Genomic DNA, 16,648 nt, shown 5'->3' with positions numbered 1-16,648 from the left:
GTGGCGTCATACATACTCTGAGGAGCCCTTTTGGGAGGTGATCACTTGGAAATATTTCATTAGACTTAGGCGATTTGCTTGTAAGTTTACGACATCTTGCATTTAGTTATGACAATGTCGGATGTACATGGATCCCTGTCTTGGTTGATTATTTGGTTATACTGTTTTGTCCTAGATAAATGGATACTTGAGTAACGTCAAGGTTATATTCAAGTGCTTATTTGTCTTAATTGCTGAAGTAGGAAAACAGTTTTTTTTTTAATTCTGATGAATGAGTTTGTTTGCAGAAGGCGTAAAAACCGAATTAGAAGTTATAAATGTATTTTTTCTTTGGATTAGAATAAAAGTTAGAAGTTTTAATATTTTTGTTTGGATCGAAGAAGACGATTATAAAAAAACAAAAAAAGGCTAGATGATTTGATTACTTGGTGTCCAGAAATTCAAAGCAGTTTGAGGTGTCAGGGAATTAGGGCCAAATTAGCGTCTGCCTTCGACCCAAAACAAATCAAAGTCTATTTATTACAATTAAAAACAATGAGTGTTAATCCAATTTATGTACCCTAAATTAAATGGCGTTTAAACAAAACATGAATTCATATACGTTAAGAAAATTTCTACCCATTGGTTTTCAAAATAGGGGGGGGGGGGGGGTATTACCTTTTCAAGCAAATGAAAATCGAAAACTTTAAAAGAATTATTAAATGCTGAAAAAAAGAATATACAACAAAAGCTCAACTGGTCTTCTATCAATAGAGCAACTCTATAACAGCAATTTTCCCCCTATGCTTCCTATGGAGTAAATTATTTGACCTTATTTTTACCAATTTTACTAACTGAGTTTTTATTTTACGGTAATTTTACAACAGTAGAAGGGGACTGGTTTCCTTCCCACCATTTTTCATTGTCCCTCTTAACATGCCTATAAAATTTAAACTTAATACCTTCAGTCGTTCTTAAGATATTACAAATACACCTTTTTGAAAAACTCGATGCACATAGTATTTTTTTTATTTAGTTAAACATGCCCCAAAACATTCCCCGAAGTTTCGCCTTAATACACATAGCCTTTTCGAGAGCAATTAGAATCAAACATTCCCTCTTTTAGAACGACAGGCCCTACAATTAAAAAAATGGCAAATTGGGTAATTTACAGTCCTTGCCCTAAGGAGCTGGGGGGGGGCATCCCGGAAGGCAGAGTTACTAGATCTGTCAAATATTTTTAAAAAATGACATTTTAAAAAGTTTAATAGGTTCTTAGGGGATAGGGCATCTAAAAATTGCAACGGGGCTTGCAGTCCTTCAATTTTTTACAACATCTGAGTTTTACAACCCCTGTGAGTTTCAACTTAATATCCTTGACCGTTCATGAGATACTGCTTATGCGCCATTTTGGCAACCAGCATATAGATAGTATGTTTTGATTGCGTCCAGAATTCCTCTCCAAAGCTTTGGGGGTTCATGTCATTCCCATAGGAATAATTATTCGACCTTTTCTAAATAAATTATTCAGAACAAGAAACTATTTCAAACTTTGATAATGAATTGAATGTTTCTGGAGAGAGACCAGCAAAATAGGGTGTAGGAGAGGCCCGGCACCTCTCGAACCACTTTCAAATACCCCCCTCCCCCAATAAACATATCCTGAAAGTTTAAATTTCATACCCTCAGTCGTTCTTAATAAACTGCCGATCTGCTTTTTGACAAACTGGATGTACATAGTAACTCTTGATTTAGTTTAAGATACTCCTCAAATTCCTCCAAAGCTTCACCTTAATAACCTAGGCAATTTCAGATACTCCCCCAATCAAAACTTTTCCCTTTAACAAATTATAAACTTTTCATGTAAACAATGTATAAATTGCCCAATTTAAAATCTTTTCCCTGGGGGAGGGGGGTGGTAGGGAAATGGAATCCCTGTAGGCATATCTCTCACACCTTTTGACTAGTTTGACCAAAATAATAGTTGAACGAAATTTCAACAATTTTTAAAGAGAGGGCTAATAGAAAAGGCAAGGGAAGGAGAGGCTGGTTGCCCTCCAATCTTTTTCAACATCCCCTCCACATACCTTGAAAGTTTCACCCTAATACCTTGAGCCGTTCAATAAATATCGTTGATATATCTGTTTCAAAACCAGCAAGGGAAAAGGTTGTTTTGATTGTGGCTGGTATACCTCTCCAAATTACAGAGAATTTTACAGTAATACTTTGAGATTTTTAGGAAATCCAATATCACATATGTCTTCTTTTCTTCATAAAATACATTACCTGTTAACAATGGACAAAACTTGCATCTCTTGCACCAGGGACTGATGGTGGGGGGGGGTTCAATCCTGGAGACAAAGTTATTTCACCTTTGCACAAATTTGAAAAAAATGGCTATATAACAAATTTGATGATTTTGCATTTGGGAAAAAAAGGCTTGGGAGAGGAGGGAGACAGTTGGAGGGGGTAAGGAATGGTAACTATTATATCAATCAGTCTTAAAGGTAAAATGTTATTTCAAAAACAAATGTATTGGAACTATGAAAACTTTCCCAAAACACATTAAAAATGCCATCAGATCCAAAAAATTTGTATTAAAAAGTACTTGAAATTAAAACTTCAAACTGGCAAAAAAAACATGGGTTTTGGTTGTACAATAGCTTTTACTTTAGAATAGCTGAATCATTGGAATGGTTCTGGTAATATTTTTACCTAATTTTCTAAATCTAAAAGCCAAATCTAAATCTAAAGCCAAGAAGCATGACATGCAAGTCACCCCCCCCTGCTGTTGAGTTATTCCCAAAATTATTATTATAATGATCAATTTCACTTATTGTTAATAAACTTTTATTATTCTTTTTAAAAAAAAAAAAAGAAGAATAGGAGATAAAGAAAAATGTCCTTTGAAAACATACAGGCTAAACATAAGATAGTTTCAAGTAATGAAATATCCCTTTTCATATAATCGAATTTGAAAGCATAGATGCATCAATGAACAACTTAAAAAAAGATTAGGTGATAAGTTGAAAAAAGATTTGAAAAATATGTGTAAAATAATATATATAAACCAAATTTAAGGGAATCAAGAAAAAAAAGATTAAATTTTTGTCAATTTATTTTTATAAAATTTAAATTAAAAGTTTCATGTTTTGAGCCAGTGAGCTATTTTATTTACAATAAAATATTTAAAATAAATGTTTATGAATTATGGTTATGTTTTTGTTTTGCAAACGTTGGTGAGGAAGTTATAAGCTATCCAAATAAACCATATTGAAAAACGGTATTATGCAACTAAGACAAGAGATAGGGATTAGTCTGCAAGACAAAAATTTTGGCTGACCCATGAAAACCTCTAGTATACTGGTAACATCCTTTTTTTTATAATACCTGCACACAGGGAAAAAAGAGAGAACATTATTCTGCTAAAGGACGGAATCTGAGAAAAATTTTCAGATTAATAAGTCCTGTAGCATCTAATGTCTTCTAAACTAGAACAGCATATTCATAAAGTACTTCTATCAGAAACAACATATTCATAAAGTGCTTCCATCGGATTAAACAATTGTTTAATTTAACAAAAATTGGCCATCTATTTTATATTTTATTAAAAATTGGCCATCTATAAATAGTCTTCATTTAGCCTTGAATGTGATAACACCTTTTTAGGATTTTATCAACTTGAAACTCGGTATGATCCTAAATTAATTCAGTGACCGGAGTTAATTGTGCAACCATTCTTTCATAACATTTCTTACGGATTAAAAATGTTGTAATCTACTGACCTAGTTTATGGACATTTATTTATACTTTAAAAAAATAGATTTGTGCTGATTTCAATTTTGCGTAACCTTAATTGACAAGCAGAAGAGGGGCAGTAAACCCGTGGCAAGTGCCGTTGTACCTGCCGGGAGAGTCTCCCTTAAATTGCGGGGATAAGGTAACGGGGGCTGCCGCTTCCGTTGTCTTTTGGGGTGATTTTTTTTTTTTCAAGCCAATGATGTCTCCAAAAGTGTGCCCTAACTGTGAACGTTCTTTGGGGAAAGGCACGCTGTTGCAATGCACTAAGTGTTCCAATTTGTTTCATCCCTCTTGTTCAGGGATCACCGTTTCCGATAGAAAGAATACTCCTAACTGGATCTGTTCTATTTGCAAAGCCGCTACCGAATTTTCTAGTGACCCAATAGAGAGTGAGCACCCAAATTCTTCAATAAATATGCTGACGCCACTGAATGCCGTAACCCCTGCGTCTCAAGACCCTCTCTTGGCTGTTAGCCAGGAAGCACCTGTGATTAACGATTCGACTGATAATCATTGCCCAAATGAACAGGTAAAGCGGAATAATTTTGCCTGCGATGATTCTTCTGATTCATTCTGTGATTTTTCAAAAACCTTCGTAATTGCAGATGGGATTTCTCATGTAATTGTGAACTCTGCCCTGTTTTTTATTTGCGATGCATTTGCGAATGGTATTCCAGAAACGGAGCTTATTGAAACTGTGGCGAACTTTTACAGCCTTGAGGCTTTGGTGAATGCGAAAAATCTGCTTTGGAAATTTTCTGGAATTCCTATAAAGAGAGTAATGAGACGTGGCAACGCTGCGGAACTTGCTACAGCAAAAGATATTATGAAGATGGTCACGGATCTTGACCAGAAAGGTTTCAAATGGCCTGTATTAGTGCCTTGCTCATTCAGAGACTGCCCTTTATTAAAATCTGATTCCAATGTACGTTTGGATCGACTTGTTAGTGATTATGGCAGAAAGCTGGAGAAATCCATTACTTCTCTTGAAAGAATTGAACAAGACTTACAGTCCTCGCTGTCGAAGTGTTCAGCCAACTTGGGCTCCCCCTCCCCTCCCCTTTAAATTCACCTGATTGGCCTCCTCTCCCCATCAGCTCTGATTCAGTAGAGACTATTACTATCGCTAATCCGCCAGCCTCGTTACGTGACCCTGTTTCCAGGAAAAATGAATTGGACAAATTCGGCTCGGGCTGTATCAAGCAAATAAAAAAGACCAATGATTTGATTTTTATCACTGTGGCGGCTGAATCTGGGAAAAAGTTTTCTTGTGATCTAAAGGATTCCTTCCCTGATTGTCTTATCAATACTAGAAAGCCTAAGTTTTTCGGAATAATCCGTGGTGTGGATATCGAGTTCGACATTGAAGCTCTAGCAGCCACTTTGCCTGGGATTCTGGAGTTCAGGCGCCTTGGAATGTCGAGAACAGTAAAGGTGTCGTTTGAGTCCGAAGCATTTTTAAAATATTATATCGTCCATGGGATTAAGTTCGGTTACGAGCTCTACAGAGTTGAGAAAGACAAGGTGCTTCCAAAACGATGTTTCGCATGTCAAAGTCCCTCTCACACCGAAAAAAACTGTGATTCTTCTACTCTGAAGTGTGCTCGTTGCAGTGGAAATCATAGATCAACGAAGAATACTCCATGTACTAACCCCATTTGTTGTGCAAATTGCAACTCAACTAACCACCCGTCTTACAGTTTCAGTTGCCCTGCTATGAAAAAGCTTTCTAAATGAATATTGGTTCTACGATTACGTCCTTTAATTCGAATGGAGTCATTGGCAAATTTGTAGTGCTGAATGAATTTGTTTCTGGAAATAGTTCAATACTATGTTTGCAAGAGCATCATTTGTTGGACCATTCTTTGAATATGTTAAGTTCCCTTTCAAGTCTACATGATATATTTACCGTTCCTGCGAGGCCTACCGGAGGCCGCCTTGCGGGTGGCATTGCTACATTTGTTCCTAAAGAATTTAGTGCTATTTTATCTTGTGCTGATGAGTCTTTTCTTGCCTGCAAACTTTTTGATTGTGTTTTGGTCAATTGCTATTTGCCTACTGACTATCATGTTGATTCGTCTTTTGAAGCCTTTACGTCAGCTTGCCATAGACTTAGTAGCTTTATTGCCCTATTAGATTCGAGTTTACGTATTTTTATTTTTGGTGATTTTAACTGTGATCTTGATAGTGTAAATGAACGTAGCACAATTTTATTTTCGTCTTTACCAAATTTTAATATCTGCCGTAAGACACTTGATTTTACTTATTCTCATTGGAGTGGGAGTACGAGTAATATTGACCATGTTCTTTGTAATTTTTCCCCATCTATTATAGTAAAAGTTATCCCGGATTTCCCGATAAGTGATCATTTACCTATTCAGTTTTTGACATCGTTTTCTGTAATTCATGATTCTGTTTCTGCTTCTAATTTTATTCCAATTCGCCCTAAATATTTTGAGAGAATTATCTGGGATGAAAAACTGATTCCGGCTTACCAAGATAAAGTTGATTCTTTAGCTCGAAAAGTAGTTGTACCTGATATTCTGAAGTGTCATAAAGATAACATAGAGCTTGAGCTTAACTGCATATATCTTCAGTTATTACATTGCTTAAAATATGGTGCTAAAGAAACTTTTGGAGTTAAAAAATGTAAACCCAATGTTGAAAAACCTTTTTGGTCGTCAAATACTTTTCTTGTACATGCTAATCATGAATATAAATTAGCTTTTATACATTGGAAAAATAGTGGAAAACCGCGTGATCTTCATCCGGCTTTTCTATGCATGAAAAAAAAGAAGGCAATTTTACAGTCGGAGCTTCGTCGTCATAATAATATTTTTCTTATGGATGCTTCGTCTGAAGTTGATATGAATAAAAAGAAACTTTGGAAAGCTCTACGTTCAACAAAGAGAGTTAATGAACCTTCTAAAAAGAATGGCCCTTCTCTTGTTGAGTGGGAAACTCATTTTGCAAACCTTTCGAAATCTTGTGATGATCCTGAACAACTTTCGCATGTTGATATAATTTTAAACAGTTCTTTTAATTCGCATGATTTTTCTATTTCGTTTGATTCTTTGTTGGGTGCATGCCGTAAATTAAAGCCACAATCCTCTAAAGACCATGATGGGATTTTTTCAAATCATGTGAAATTTGCTCCAACTTCTTTTCTTCTTCTTCTTTTGACTTTTTTTAATCTTATTCTCAAGTTTGGTAATGTTCCTCCGTCTTTTAGGATTGGGGTGGTAACTCCTATTCTAAAATCTGGTAAAAGAGATCTCCGTTCGTGTGATTCGTATAGGCCGATAACGAAGGGTTCTATGATTGGTAAACTTTTTGAATTATGTATAAAGGATCTTTTTGATTATTTGGATGTTGGTCTTAATCAAGTAGGGTTCAAAAAAGGAATGGGTTGCGACCATGCGCATGCAACGTTTGATACTATAATTAAGGAGTCAAGATCTACTGGCTACCAACTTTATACACTATTAATTGATATAAAAGGAGCTTTTGACAATATTTCGCATGCTTCCGCTCTTTCAGCTCTTATTTCTGGTGGGATTCCCCTTTCTGTGGTTAGAGTTCTTAGATCTTGGTATTCGGGGCTTAGGATAAAAATTTTTGCACATACTTCTGATTCTCTTTCTAATCCAATTTCCGTGGGTCGGGGCGTGAGACAGGGTGGGGTTTTATCTCCTTATATTTTTAACGCATGTCTGGCGGAGTGTCTTCGTTCTTTATCTACAACCCTTATTTCTTGGGGACGGGATGTGTCTTTTCTTGCATATGCTGATGATATTATCCTATTGAGCCGTTCTAAAGCTAGTCTAATTAAGAATTTTAATTCCCTTTCTAGTCTGCTTAATGTCCGTGGCCTTTCTATTAGTATTAAAAAATGTCAATATTTTCCCGTTAATGTTAATGACCGAGCTGAATTAATTTGCGATAGAAATATATCATTTCCGGTTTCTGATGCTGTTGTTTATCTTGGGTTACCTTATTCTGCTTCAGCTCGTGATTCTAAGTCGATGCTAATTTTACATATTCAAGAAAAAATTAGAAAGGTGTTTGGTTCCATAATACGGCTACGTGGTGTTTATCGTCGTGAAATTCTAGGTTCTCTTTTTAATTCAGTATCCCTCCCGCATGTTCTTTATCCTTCCCTTCTTCTTCGAGATTTTAAAATTTTTGATTTTTCAGCAATTCGCGTTTGTTATTTTAAATATTGTAAGTTTTTACTTGGTTTTCCAATTTCCTTTAGTAATACTGAATTAGTTTCAAAATTTAAAATTAAAGAGCCGTTGGAAATAGCCAAGGTAAAAATAAATAATTTTTACCGAAAATCTGAAAATATACTTTATGTTCATAATCTTTTTCCTTTTTTTTCTATGGTTTAAAAAGTGCATGATTTCATTATTACTATTTGTTGCATTTGATTAAGTTTTCTTTTGGGCAACTTGTAAATTGTTGCTATGTTTGATGGTGTGTTATTTGGATTTTTGAAGATTTATTTAATTATCTTTTATGCTCCTCGTTTTTGAGGGAAATAAATAAATAAATAAATAAATAAATTTAAAACCCACTAATGTGCAGAATTGCCTTCAATTATTCAACTTAATTCTACCCCCCTTGATTCTTAAGGGTTATTTCCAAGTGTGTATACGGTTTCATTTTTTCTTTTCAAAGAGGAAAACTAGAGTAGCAGGAGGAGAAACAAAAATATAAAAATATTTAGAAAGCAAAGCAATTTTTGTTTTATTCCAAAAACTTAATTGGGTAGCTTACCATTTTTAATAACTGAAGATGCAAAAGGGGTGATAACTTCAGCCATATTTGGAATCTGAGGCAAGTCCATAATAGAATCACAGAACAGAGCTAATGCCAATTAGGAAACATATAATACTAGCATCAAGACTTGGATATGTGAATCAGTTTTACCCAGGACTGTATAAGCAAAAACCACCTAGAAACAGACAAGTTATAAAGAAACATTTCAAGTAGTACAAAACCATTTTTCATAATACACTGTCAAGGATAGGTAAACCTCCGTCAGCAATCAAAAGTATTATAAATATGTTTAATTTTCATTTCTATTTTTTGAAGAAAGAGAGTTAAATTTAAAAAACTGTCGTTTTGATCTAAGGGTTCTAGTGTTGAAAACATGTCCGATAGAAAAGTGATAAGTATGCCGTTAGAATTAAAGTTAGAAAATGGGCAGAGAAACATGTTTGGCAGCTGGTTCAACTGCTCTGCCTATGTTTATACTTCTGGAGATGACATGACTCCCTGTGGGTAAAAGGCAATAAATTATGAAATTTATCCATTGCTTACATATTGTGTTTGTAGTAGGGAAGTATCAAGACCTTTTTCTGTAGAGTCCATGTTCTGTCCATGAAGGATGTTTTCATGGGAGAAGGGACATTACTATAAAGGGGGCGCCGGATTTCCCAGGATTATTTAAAAAAGATCAGAAATTATATATAAAAAAACAAGTTTTCAACTGAAAGTAAGGAGCAACATCAAAACTTAAAACGACAGAAAACATTAGGTAGGCTATATGATTGGGTTCACCCCCTAGTCAATACCTCGCTCTTTCAGCCAAAGATTATTTAGTACTTTCATAAGAGTTATTTACTCTAATTAACGGCATTTGTGACTAAGGGGTCAGTTTTAAAGAATTGGAACAAAATTCAAACTTAAGCTTAAAGAGCAAGGTATTCACTAGGGGGCAAACCCTCTAATATACGTATTAAAAATATATGAATATAGAAGTTCGTTATGTAAGATAATTCGTAAGTTACGTATATTTATTACTAATAAAAACGTTCGCAAATAAAATTAAACATGTTTCAAGAAAGCCATTTAACCAAATAGAACTAAAATTAACATTCAAATTTTGTTTTAATTATTCATACACGGTGAGCCAAATTCAAAACCTGCATTAATTCAAAAACGTTCAAAAATTAAATAAAAAAAATGAGTTTTTTTTAACTGAAAGTAAGGAACAAAGTTAAAACTTAAAACGAACAAAAATTATTCCGTATATGACAGGGGCTGTCCCCTCATCAACGCCTCGCTCTTTACGCTAAAGTTTCACTTTCTCACAACTCTATTTTTTTTTAACAATGAAAAACTTTAGCGTAAAGAGCAAGGCGTTGAGGAGGGGACAGCCCCTTTCATTTAAATAAAAAAACAAGTTCTTTTAACTGAAAGTAAGGAACGGCGTTAAAACTTAAAACGAACAGAAATTATTCCGTATATGAAAGAACTGTCCCCTTCTCAACGCCTCGCTCTTTACGCTAAAGTTTTTTATTGTTTAAAAAAAACAGAGTCCTGAGAAAGTCAAACTTTAGCGTAAAGAACGAGGCCTTGAGGAGAGGACAGCCCCTTTCATATACGAAATAAGGGGACTGAGGGGAGAACCCCAGACCTAGCTCATAAAAGCCGGAAATAGCAAATTACACATCTCAAATCATAAGTTTCAGACAGCACACACCTACGAAATACTAAGAAACCTAGCTCGGAAAAGTCAAAAATAGCAAACTACACATCCCAAATCATAAGTTTCAGACAACACACACCTATGAAAGGCTAAGAAATCTAACTCAGCAAAGTCAAAATAGCAAACTACACATCCCAAATCATAAGTTTCAGACAATACACACCAGCGGAAAGACTAAGAAATCTAGCTCAGAAAAGCCCGAAATAGTAATTTACATACCCCAAATCATAAGTTTTAGACGACACACACCTACGAAATACTAGGAGACCTAGCTCTGAAAAGCCAGAAGTAGCAAACTACCCACCCCAAATCATAATTTTCAGACAACACAGACCTATGAGAGACTAAGAAACCTAACTCTGAAAAGCCAGAAATAGCACACTACCCACCCAAAATTGTAGGTTTCAGACAACACACACCTGTGAGAGACTAAAAAACCTAGCTCTGAAAAGCCCAAATAGCATCCCAAATCATAGGTTTCAGACAAAACACACCTAAAAAAGACTATGAAACCTAGCTCAGAAAAGCAAGATATAGCAAACTAAAGATCCCAAATCATAGGTTTCAGACAACACACACGAAATACTAAGAAATTTGGCTAATAAAAGTCCGAAAAAACAAATTACACACCCCATATCATAAGTTTCAGACAACACACACCTACAAAAGACTGAAACCTAGCTCAGAAAAGCATGATATTGCAAACTAAAGATCCCAAATCATAGGTTTCAGACAACACACACCTACGAAATACAAGGGAATCTGGCTAAGAAAAGTCGGAAATAGCAAATTACACACCCCAAATCATAAGTTTCAGACAACACACACCTACGAAAAACTAAGAAACCTTAGTTCAGAAAAGCCCGAAATAGTAATTTACATACCCCAAATCAAAAGTTTCAGACAACACACACCTACGAAATACTAAGAGACCTAGCTCATAAAAGCCGGAAATTGCAAATTACACATCTCAAATCATAAGTTTCAGACAACACACACCTACGAAATACTAAGAAACCTAGCTTAGAAAAGTCAAAAATAGCAAACTACACATCTCAAATCATAAGTTTCAGACAATACACACCAGCGAAAGACTAAGAAATCTAGCTCAGAAAAGCCTGAAATAGTAATTTACCTACCCCACATCATAAGTTTCACACAACACACACCTATGAGAGACTAAGAAACCTAGCTCTGAAAAGTCAGAAATAACGAACTACCCACCCCAAATTGTAGGTTTCAGACAACACACACCTATGAGAGACTAAGAAACCTAGCTCTGAAAAGCCCACATAGCATCCCAAATCATAGGTTTCAGACAACATACACCTACAAAAGACTATGAAACCTAGCTCAGAAAAGCATGATATTGCAAACTAAAGATCCCAAATCATAGGTTTCAGACAACACACACCTACGAAAGACAAGGGAATCTGGCTAAGAAAAGTCTGAAATAGCAAAGTACACACCCCAAATCATAAGTTTCAGACAACACACACCTACGAAAAACTAAGAAACCTTAGTTCATAAAAGCCCGAAATCGTAAGTTACATACCCCAAATCATAAGTTTTAGACAACCCACACCTCCGAAATACTAGGAGACCTAGCTCATAAAAGCCGGAAAAAACAAATTACACATCTCAAATCCTAAGCTTCAGACAACACACACCTACGAAATACTAAGAAAACTTTCTCGGCAAAGTCAAAATTAGTAAACAACATATCCCAAATCATAAGTTTCAGGCAACACACACCTACGAAAGGCTAAAAAAACCTAGCTCAGAAAAGTCCAAAATAGCAAACCTCCAATCCCAAATCATAGGTTACACAAAACACACACCAGTACTTCTGCCAACACCCGAACTCCCCCACGGATGATTTGGGAAATTTATGATTTGGGGTGTGTAATTTGCTTTTTCTGTATTTTCTTAGCCATAGTCCCTTGTATTTCGTGTGTGTTCTCTGAAACCTCTGATTTGTGATCTTTAGTTTGCAATATCCTGCTTTTCTTAGATAGGTTTCAGTATTTTGTAGGTGTGTGGTGTCTGAAACTTATGATATGGGGTGTGTAATTTGCTATTTCGGACTTTTCTTAGCCAAATTTCTTAGTATTTCGTAAGTGTGTGTTGTCTGAAACCTATGATTTGGGATCTTTAGTTTGCAATATCTTGCTTTTCTGAGCTAGGTTTCATAGTCTTTTTTAGGTGTATGTTGTCTGAAACCTATGATTTGGGATGCTATTTTGGCTTTTCAGAGCTAGGTTTTTTAGTCTCTCACAGGTGTGTGTTGTCTGAAACCTACAATTTGGGGTGGGTAGTGTGCTATTTCTGGCTTTTCAGAGCTAGGTTTCTTAGTTTCTCATTGGTGTGTTGTCTGAAACTTCTGATTTGGGGTGGGTAGTTTGCTATTTCTGGCTTTTCTGAGCTGGGTCTCCTAATATTTCGTAGGTGTGTGTTGTCTGAAACTATTGACTTGGGGCATGTAAATTTCTATTTCAGACTTTTCTGAACTAGATTTCTATTTCTTTCGTTGATGCGTATTGTCTGAATCTCGGGAGTTGGGATGTATAGTTTGCTATTTTTGACTTTGCCGAGTTAAGTTTCCTAGCCTTACATAGGTATGTGTTGTCTGAAACTTATGATTTGGGGTGTGTAGTTTGCTATTTTTGACTTTGCCGAGCTAGGTTTCTTAGTATTTCGTAGGTGTGTGTTTTCTGAAACTTATGATTTGAGATGTGTAATTTGCTATTTCCGGCTTTTATGAGCTAGGTCTCCTAGTATTTCGTAGGTGTGTGTTGTCTGATACTTATGATTTGGGGTATGTAAATTACTATTTTGGGCTTTTCTGAGCTAGACGTCTTAGTCTATCGCTGATGTGTGTTGTCTGAAACTTATGATTTGGGATGTGTAGTTTGCTATTTTTGACTTTGCTGAGTTAGATTTCTTAGCCTTTCATAGGTGTGTGTTGTCTGAAACTTATGATTTGGGATGTGTAGTTTGCTATTTTTGACTTTGCTGAGTTAGATTTCTTAGCCTTTCGTAGGTGTGTGTTGTGTGAAACTTATGATTTGGGCTATGTAAATTACTATTTCGGGCTTTTCTGAGGTAAGGTTTAATAGTATTTCGTATGTGTGTTGTCTGAAACTTATGAGTCGGGTTGTGTAAGGTGCTATTTTTGACTTGGCTGAGATAGATTTTTTAGCCTTTCATAGGTGTGTGTTGTCTGAAACTTATTATTTGGGATATGTAGTTTGCTATTTTTGACTTTGCCAAGCTAGGTTTCTTAGTATTTCGTAGGTGTGTGTTGTCTGAAACTTATGATTTGAGATGTGTAATTTGCTATTTCCAGCTTTTATGAGCTAGGTCTCCTAGTATTTCGTAGGTGTGTGTTGTGTGAAACTTATGAATTGGGCGATTTTAAGTACAATTTCGGGCTTTTCTGAGGTATTGTTTCATAGTATTTGGTAGGTGTGTGTTGTCTGAAACTAATGATTTTGTGTGCGTAATTTGCTGTTTATTGCTTTTCTGGCCTAGGGGTCTAATTATTTCGTAAGTGTGTGTTGTCTGAAACTTATGGTTGTAGATGTGTAATTTGCTATTTCCGGCTTTTATGAGCTGGGTCTCCTAGTATTTCGTAGGTGATTGTTGTCTGAAACTTATGATTTGGGATATGTAAATTACTATTTCGGGCTTTTCTGAGCTAGGGTTTCTTAGTATTTCGTAGGTGTGTGTTGTCTGATACTTATGATTTGAGATGTGTAACTTGCTATTTCCGGCTTTTATGAGCTGGGTCTCCTAGTATTTCATAGGTGTGTGTTGTCTGAAACTTATGATTTGGGATATGTAAATTACTATTTCGGGATTTTTTGAGCTAGGGTTTCTTAGTATTTCGTAGGAGTGTGCTGTCTGAAACTTATGATTTGGGGTGTGTAATTTGCTATTTCAAACTTTTCTTAGCCAAATTTCTTGGTATTTCGTAGGTGTGTGTTGTCTGAAACTTATGATTTGGGATGGTTAATTTGCTATTTCCGGCTTTTATTAGGTAGGTTTCTTAGTCTTTCGTAGGTATGTGTTGTCAGAAACCTGTAAAACTAAACTATTTCTATAAAATCTGAGCTAATAAGGATTTTTGACCGTAAACTCTAGTTTTTTGTAAGAAAATTATGGAAAATACAATTCTCCGGTTCAAATGTGAAACTTAAGTCCAGTTATGAGTCAAAAAATAAACTATCTCTGTAAAATCTGAGCTAATGAGGGTTTTTGACCGTAAACTCTAGTTTTTTTGTAAGAAAATTATAGAAATCACAATTTTCTGGTTCAAATGTGAATCTTAATTCCAGTTATGGATCGAAAAATAAAACTATTTCGGTAAAATCTGCGCTAATAAGGGTTTTTAAGCGTAAACTCTAGTTTTTTTGTAAGAAAATTATGGAAAATACAATTCTCTGGTTCAAATGTGAAACCTGAGTCTATTTTTTGATCGAAAAATAAAACTATTTCCATAAAAACTGAGCAAATACGGGTTTTTGACCGTAAACTCTAGTTTTTTTGTAAGAAAATTATGGAAAATACAATTCTCAGGTTCAAATATGAAACTTAAGTCCAGTTATGGATCGAAAAATAAGCTATTCCCGTAAAATCTAAGCTAATAAGGGTTTTTGACCATAAACTCAAGTTTTCGTACGAAAATTAAGGAAATTACAATTCCCTGGTTCAAATGTGAAACTTAAGTCCAGTTATGAATCGAAAAATAAACTATTTCTGTAAAATCTGTGCTAATAAGGGCTTTTAACCGTAAATAGTAGTTTTTTTTGGAAGAAAATTATGGAACATACAATTCGTTGGCTCATAGGTGAAACTTAAGTCTAATATTGGATCAAAAAATAAAACTATTTCCGTAAAATCTGAGCTAATGAGGGTTTTTGACCGTAAACTCTAGTTTTTTGTAAGAAAATTATATAAAATATAATTCTCTGGTTCAAATGTGAAACTTAAGTCCGATTAGGGATCGAAAAATAAACTATTTCTGTAAAATCTGAGCTAATAAGGGTTTTTGACCGTAAACTCTAGTTTTTTGTAAGAAAATTATTAAAAGTACAATTTTCTGGTTCAAATGTGAAACTTAAGTCTATTTTTGGATCGAAAAATAAAAGTATTTCCGTAAAATCTGAGTTAATAAGGGTTTTTGACCGTAAACTCTAGTTTCTTGTAAGAAAATTATGGAAAATACAATTCTCTAGTTCAAATGTGAAACTTAAGTCCAGTTTTGGATACGCATAATGATGAGAACTGATGGTTCTAATTCATTATTTTTTTCATAAGAAACTGTTTTTTTTAAACCTCGAAATTATTCAACTTTATTTATTTCTTTATTTTTTTTTGTACGTATCTTAAAATTACAAAATATGCTTACAGCTCTAACAATTGTATTCTATGATTGGTCAGAGACACGATATGGCGCTCCCACTGGTATTCTATGTTTGGTTATCGACAATACCTAGTCTATTGCATGTATTAAATCAGTATTTTTTACGCAGTGGAACGATAAACACATAAGTCATATCTTTTAAAAAAAGTGAATATGGAGCATTTTAATAAAGTGTGTTCACATAACAAAGTTATTGTAGCATTGAATGCCGACAAGGAGAAGTATTTAAACTATTAAACAAGTACAAGTAGTAGCACTATTGGAAATGTATGCATGCATTGTCATGACAGTAAGGAATTAAATTTCTTTGGAATACCGAGAAAATTCAACTCTTATGTTGGTGGTTATGCGAGATTGAGATCTCCAGAGATGATTGCACTCAAAGAGAAGGCCAACATAAAAATAATCGTTGATGATAGAGTACAACTCCGTGCTACTGTTGCAGTTAATACATTACCTACTGATAAATCGTCAGCTTTCGGGTATTTCCATTCAACAGTAGATCAATAAAAGAAAGGCCTACTCTTCTACTAATATCGCAAACCATATCTTGTCTACGTGCCGAAACTGTTACCTGTGTAAAAATAATGTGATAATAGATTGTGAAATTGCCAGAGAAATAAAAAGGGCATTGTCAGAAAATATCACTATGGAATATAAAGATGAATAGAGGGAAAACAAAGCACCAGCAAACGTTACTGCCATTGATCAAACAGTCAATGAACCAAAGGGCCCGCTCCGGTAAAGGGCCCGCTGCGGTGAACCGGGAAGCGCCACGGGGCCCGCTGCGGGCCGGGAAGTGCCACGGGGCCCACTGCGGCGGGCCGGGAGGCGGGGCGGGCCGGAGGGAGGCATTAAATAGTGGAATTTATGAAGAAATTGCTCTTTCTTGCACATATTGAAAATTGTTTGTGATAAAAAAGAGAAAAAAAGAATTGTCC

At 35.2% G+C, this 16,648-nt stretch overlaps 1 protein-coding gene across 1 annotated transcript in view; it reads right to left on the bottom strand.

Moving 5' to 3' along the window:
- LOC148942385 (uncharacterized) overlaps positions 1–16,648 on the bottom strand; it is a 101,405-nt gene that overhangs the window by 57,144 nt on the left and 27,613 nt on the right. The window contains exon 2 of the mRNA XM_089103047.1: positions 8,563–8,740. Within this exon, the coding sequence (XP_088959173.1) occupies positions 8,563–8,632 (70 nt within the window). The 5' untranslated portion in view covers positions 8,633–8,740. The remainder of the gene's footprint in view (positions 1–8,562; positions 8,741–16,648) is intronic.

Source organism: Artemia sp. Qi Xiang Cuo, chromosome 17 (assembly GCF_049724085.1).
Source record: "Artemia sp. Qi Xiang Cuo chromosome 17, ASM4972408v1, whole genome shotgun sequence".
NCBI lineage: Eukaryota > Metazoa > Arthropoda > Branchiopoda > Anostraca > Artemiidae > Artemia > Artemia sp. Qi Xiang Cuo.
The sequence above is the reverse complement of the archived record's forward strand: the minus strand, read 5'-3'. Positions and strand labels throughout refer to the sequence as shown.